Consider the following 6,000-nt stretch of genomic DNA (forward strand, 5'->3'; position numbering starts at 1 on the left):
TGGCCTGTACCCCAGTACTGTATGCAGAAATAAATAAATCTTAAAAAAAAATACTTTTAAGCTAAGAGTCTCTGTCATATTTGTGCACATGGATGGCAGGACCCTTTAGAGCCTGCATTATTGTCTGCCCCAGAGTATCCCTTAGTCTCTGTGCTAACAGTTGTAGGGACATAATCTGCCATTTCCAAAAAGTGGCTCTTTGGAATGGGATTATTTCACAGAAGGGACTCTGACGGCTGGGTGGAGGTTGCTCTTTTAGAAGATACATTCATTGCCTAAAGGAAGCTCCCTCTGTGAGGTGTTGCCCTGCAGTTTAAATCTGCTTAAACATCAGGCCCTTGTTAATTGTGCCTTTCCCAGAGATTTAGTTCACCTTTCCCTTCTTGCTTCCCAACATCCTTTGTCCTTATGTCTATTTATTTAAAGATATGACTTAAGCCACTCTGGTGAGTTACTCACTTTTATTGCTTTCTTCCACATATTCAGGTGATATGCATATTATTATTATTAAATTGATTTTTTTTCTTTTGTCAATCTGTCTGACATTAATTTAATTGTTTGCCAGACTAAAGAACCTAGAGGGGGAGGTGGAATTGTAGAAAACTTAAAGTTTAGGATAGAAAGTCTCAGGACAGACACCATGGTGAGGGTAGGTGATTAATGAATCTTGGATTAAATCTGGCTATGGAAGTTTCCAGGAATCTAAGGTGGGATCAGAAAAGATTATCAATCAGAAGTGGGGGCAGAGATTATCAGCCTTAGGAAACCAACCCACCTTACTCCAAGTTGATAATTTCCACAAATTTCCCTCAGAGAACATTATAAAACAACATCCTTTGCCCTGGCAAACTGCAGCTCTTGCCTTTTAAAACTGCCGTTTTATGTCTACGTGTGCATCTCTCTTTTCTTGTTCTTTCTTTTATAAATTTACAATTAGCTGATGAATGGGAGTGTCTACTGAATTCTATCTCAGAAGGTCCCAAGAATCCTATGCATCAAACCCTATCATCTGAACTCCCTTCTTCTCCACAGAGCTTACTTCAAAACAAGCTTTCAGGCCACAATTCAACACCTACTTCCTATAGGCATGGAAGCCACTCTAAATGAGAACGAAGAAATCATTCAGATAATTGAGGCTTTAAATAGGGACAGTAAAAAAGGAGCTGACTTCCTGCTGCGTAATTTTCTTGTATGGCCACATACAAGAACCCCCTTAACTTTTTTTTTCTATCTTCTTACACCATTTTATCTTGATTGAAAAGATACATATTTTTTCTTTTATAATACAAGTTTTAAAAATATATATAATAGTTTATTTTTACATCATTTTGTGCCATTTTCCATTTCAGTTGTAATCCCCGTGGGCTTCCCATCACCAAATCACCCATGTGTCATCACCATAGTCCAGTGCACTTTTCCCCCGCCCCCATCATTTATCCCATTCCCCACTCCACCCCTGTAAAATGTCTCTAGTATATAGTTGTTCATTATTATTATTATTTTCTCCCCGGATCCTTTATATTCCTGCTATGAGTGAAACCATCCAGCATTTTTCCTTTTCTTTCTGGCTTATTTCACTAAACATGATCCCTTCCAGCTCCATCTATGTTGCTGCAAAAGGCATGTGTTTATCTTTTTTGATTGCTAAGTAATATTCCATTGTGTAAATGTACCACATCTTTTTAATCCAGTCATCTACTTTTGGGCCTTTGGGTTGATTCCATGTCTTTCCTATTGTAAATAAAGTATTTTTACATCATTTTGTGCATTTTTCCATCTCAGTTGTAATCCCCTGGGGTTCCCATCACCAAATAACCCGTGTGTCATCATCATAGTCCAGTGCATTTGAACCCCCTTAATTTTTAAAAAAGATTTATTTGCATACAAGAACAGAAATGTAGGCCAGAAGTATGGGGGAAGAGAGGATTCACCAGAAATAGAATGGGAAACAGAGCAGGCAGATACACTGAAATACACTGTTGAGGGGAGCAGTGGGTGTGACACAGGGGTCTAGCAGACCATGTGCCATGTGGGTCAGCTCCCAGGGACTGAACTCATGTTGCATTATATCTTTAACCTCTGTGCCACCAGGGAGGCTCAATAACCCCTTACATTTTAATGTCTACTTTTTATTTGCCTTTAGAAAATGCTGCAAGGATTTCCTGTTCCCGTTTGCCGCGTAGACTCAGGTTCTTGTATGTAAACATAAATAGCAGGTGTTGATGTATAACAATGGCCCTTGAAGGGCAAACTCATTTCCTTTAACCCAAATGCTCAGAATGCTTGTTTGTGTTTCTGCAGAAATGCTAGGATCTTACTGTGCTTGTTACAGGATAGACCTGACCTTAGTATCACTCCTGCTGGGATTGATGGAGATAAACAACACTGCAAGTCACATAACTCCTGAAAAATAGGCATGGTCATACAAACTGATTTTATGTATGTGATCACAAAGTGACAGTAGATGAAATTAAATGCAATCATCTAAACTGTCCTCTCATAGTTTTATTTCTTTAAAATTCTTTAAAAAATATTTATTTGCATACAGAACTGGGGTACAGGACAGAGGTCTGTGTGTGTGGGAGGGGTGTGGGCAGTGAGAGGATTCACCAGAGACATAGTGGGGAGCAGAACAGGCAGATTGTCCAAAATACCCTGCTGAGCAGAGCAGTGGGCAGGTCACAAGAGGTTTGCTGTGCCGTGTAGGTCACCTCCCTGACTGGGAATTGATCTCATGCCACTGTGGCTGCTGACAGTGTTGGGGCACTTTGATATAACCTGTTGTACCACCATAGAGGGCCCACCTCTCATAATTTTTTGTATCCAGATGAGGTGCTTTTCAGCGAGAAGTGTATAGACGCCAGGTGAGTGAGGATCTCCACATTTCCCTGGGCGGCCAAAGGAAGTGATGCCTCTGAGAATCTTGTTACATATCAAAGGACTGCCAGAGTCTCCCTGTGAGGACAAGAGGAGTGATGGGGAATTAGCATGGAACATGGCCCTTAGCAGAGCGGCAGAAATTTCACTAAATGTGGAGTTACAACTTAGTTGAAAATTAGTAGACACCTTGACTAAGTACAATTTACTGCTTAAAAAACAGAATAGTTTTGGGATAAAAGTTTGGGAATAAATTTGATTCATATAAAATAGAAATAAAATATGTATTGTTTGTATTAGCCACTGCTTTTGTTATTGATTTTCTATTTTGAAAAGTTGTCCCTCCTGTTTGTCATATCTCCAATGCTTAGTAACTCAAAGGGTAAAATGGTCAAAGGCAGTGGGGAAACAGGCAAAGAGGAAAAACTATTTTCAAGCATCTGCAGCATCTGTCTAAAGACCCAGAACCAATGCAAACTTTGCTTTCACATCTCCAATAGACAGCATCTTGTGCCTAAGTCTCCTTTGAGCAGCTGATGCTACAAGGAAACACCCAGAAATCAAAGCTACACATCAGATCTGACTCCACAGCAGAGCGGCTTCAGTTAACTGTTAATTGCTGCCTTTTTCTCCTAGAAGGTGTCACCTAATGTTTGACCTGGTATTCCCTTAGGGAACTCTGGAATTGCATGTTCCATTGTCTCTGAGAACTGGAGTCTTGCCTGGTCCTTCAGTGCCAGGGCTTTGGGGAAGGCGGGTAGAGCTGGAGGGAGGTCCGGAGGGAGGCCCGTTGAGGCCTGTGTGCAGAGCTGTGCAGTGCGAATCTGCCCACCAACCTGCTCCCAGGGACATGAGGGCTGTGGGGAGCTCCCTTCACAGCAGAAGTGGGCCTTACATGTGTATGAACTCAAGGGCCATGTGAGAACCCTGGGCCTGCTCGGGCAGGTGTGTTTCCTTCTCCTGTCTAAAACAGTGCCTGACCTTTTCAGAATTAGTCCTTAAGTCTAATTTCCTCATGAGCTAATTCTGAGGAATCTTGGTCATTGAGAGAATGGGAAAGGTCGCTAGGTTTGGATGGTAAGGGGGGATGGTGGGGAAGGGCTAGACATCTTGGCCTGCTGTGGAGGCCTTGGGATGTTGCATTTGGGCTGCAGAGGCCTGAGTGTTGGGGTCCCTGGATGCTCACGATGGAAGCTTAGAATAGAAAATTTATGATAGAAGCTTCACAAGGAAGAAACAAGAGGTGGGGTTAGAGATTATTAAAGCATTACTAAATTGGCTATAGAAATCTGAAGGCGCAGACCAGAGGTGCAGATATGGAGACTTGTTAGTTATTACAAAGAAACACCAGTCCTTGCAAATTAACCCAATCAGAACTTAGAAGTGATAACTAAATTCCACAAAGGAATAAATACTGTCCACCTCCTACCACTTCCCAAAACCTCATGGAACACTATATAAAACTACTTTTGACCTCTTGACCTGGCAAAGGGCAAGTTGTGTCCTAAGACTGCCCACCTGTGTCTATGCAGGCAGACACTTCCTCCTTTTCTCTTTTCTTTAATAACCCTATCCTTCTAAAATGCAGCCTTTGACTGTTCCTGTCTATGCCTTTATCTTTAGTGAAACTTGCTGTGTGGTGCTGAATGGGAAATTCAACCAAAACTTTTCTCAGAGAAAAATCAAGTACCGCATTCACTGAACCTCATCCTCTGAATCCCTCATGAAGAGTGGTGATTAAGGGGTAGAAACAGATGAGGGAGGGAAAAGTAGAGAAAGTGGAAGGGTACTGAAGACAAATGCCAACTTTTCCTGGGATTTGTCTGTCTTTCCTACTGAAAAAAATCATTAAAATTCTGCTAAAGTTTGGAGACAAGCTCCTGGTGAAAGCAGTGGCCTCTGGTCCTCTTATTTCTAATGACTCCGAAGATGGACACACTGTATGTTTTTTAGAGAAGACTCTAACGTGTTTTTGACAAAGGACCAAAGCCAGTACTCAGAGCTTAGAAACGAGGAGTGTCTCTTCTACTCTCATCTTAAGTAGGGTCCTGCCCTCCCTCTCAGGGGTCTCTGGTGTGAGGGTGTTCAGGCTCTCTGGAATAGCCAGGCTTGGAAGTTGTCTCCTGGGATTAAGTTTGGCTCTATAAAGCGATGGGATCTAGCCCAGCACCTGGGAATGACAAGCAATCTTCCCATCACATGGCAAAGGAAGTGTTGGGAGGTGCTGAGATGGGAAAAGAACAGTGAAGGCTCTAGCAGAACCTGATTTCAGCCCTTCTGAGCACTCCGTATTTGCAAATTTTGATCTCTATATATTAATAAGAGAAATGAGGAAAAAATCACTTCTAGTTGTTTCTGATATAAAATAGAGAGTGCACCTGAAGGAAAAATTGTTATTTTTTTACGAACTCACCTGTTCTGCAGATATGAATATATTTGACTTGGGTTTTGTCAACCTTTTCCCTAAAGCCCCAGAACTATAGAAGACACGCCATGACAAGATAAAGCATGATATTACACTCTCTATGCCTGCATGGCTAAATCCAACAGCTAAAACATGGGGTGCTACATTACTTACTTCACATGAGTCCATTTTACCTTTGGGGTTCCCAGCACAAATCATATATGGTCCAATCTCAGGTGTATAGTTATAATGTTTTTCATCATTGCAGATTTTTCTGTCAATGACAGTGACTTCAACTTCTTTCAGAGTGTCTGATGATTCTCCATTGTCATCCTTCCCGCACCCTGCAACTCGACACCTGGTGTTTGGTTTCACATCATTCTTTCCAGTAAAACGGGGTTGGGGGGGTCGAAGGATCTTAACATTTTTATTAATTGTTGCAGGTTTCTCCAACTGTTGGATGGTTAGAAGAAAGAGTTAACAGAATGAGATAATTAAAATATGCACATATTTTCTTGGATTCTATTCCAATCCTTTGGGTTCTCCTGCATAGTTGTGGCCTGTATGATACTGAAGTGGAAGTAGTCAGGCTGACTTGAGTGTAGCTGAATTTAGGACGTAGCCTGTAGACTGAAAGTTTCAGGACACAAGTGATAAATGCTCTCAAGGACATACATCTGATTCATGTATCCCAGTTGACTGTACCCCTTCTTCTTCTT

General features: G+C 41.6%; 1 protein-coding gene across 1 annotated transcript in view; it reads right to left on the reverse strand.

The window, feature by feature from the left end:
* Positions 1 to 682: 682 nt before the first annotated feature.
* Positions 683 to 6,000, reverse strand: part of LOC105853348 (granzyme A-like) — a 10,368-nt gene continuing 5,050 nt past the window's right edge. Inside the window, exons 3-5 of the mRNA XM_012721773.1 lie at positions 5,456 to 5,734; positions 2,805 to 2,955; positions 683 to 702 (exon numbers count right to left, since the gene is read on the reverse strand). Of these exons, the coding sequence (XP_012577227.1) occupies positions 683 to 702; positions 2,805 to 2,955; positions 5,456 to 5,734 (450 nt within the window). The remainder of the gene's footprint in view (positions 703 to 2,804; positions 2,956 to 5,455; positions 5,735 to 6,000) is intronic.

The sequence above is a fragment of the Condylura cristata genome, unplaced genomic scaffold (assembly GCF_000260355.1).
Source record: "Condylura cristata isolate star-nosed mole 26May11 unplaced genomic scaffold, ConCri1.0 scaffold00007, whole genome shotgun sequence".
Lineage (NCBI taxonomy): Eukaryota > Metazoa > Chordata > Mammalia > Eulipotyphla > Talpidae > Condylura > Condylura cristata.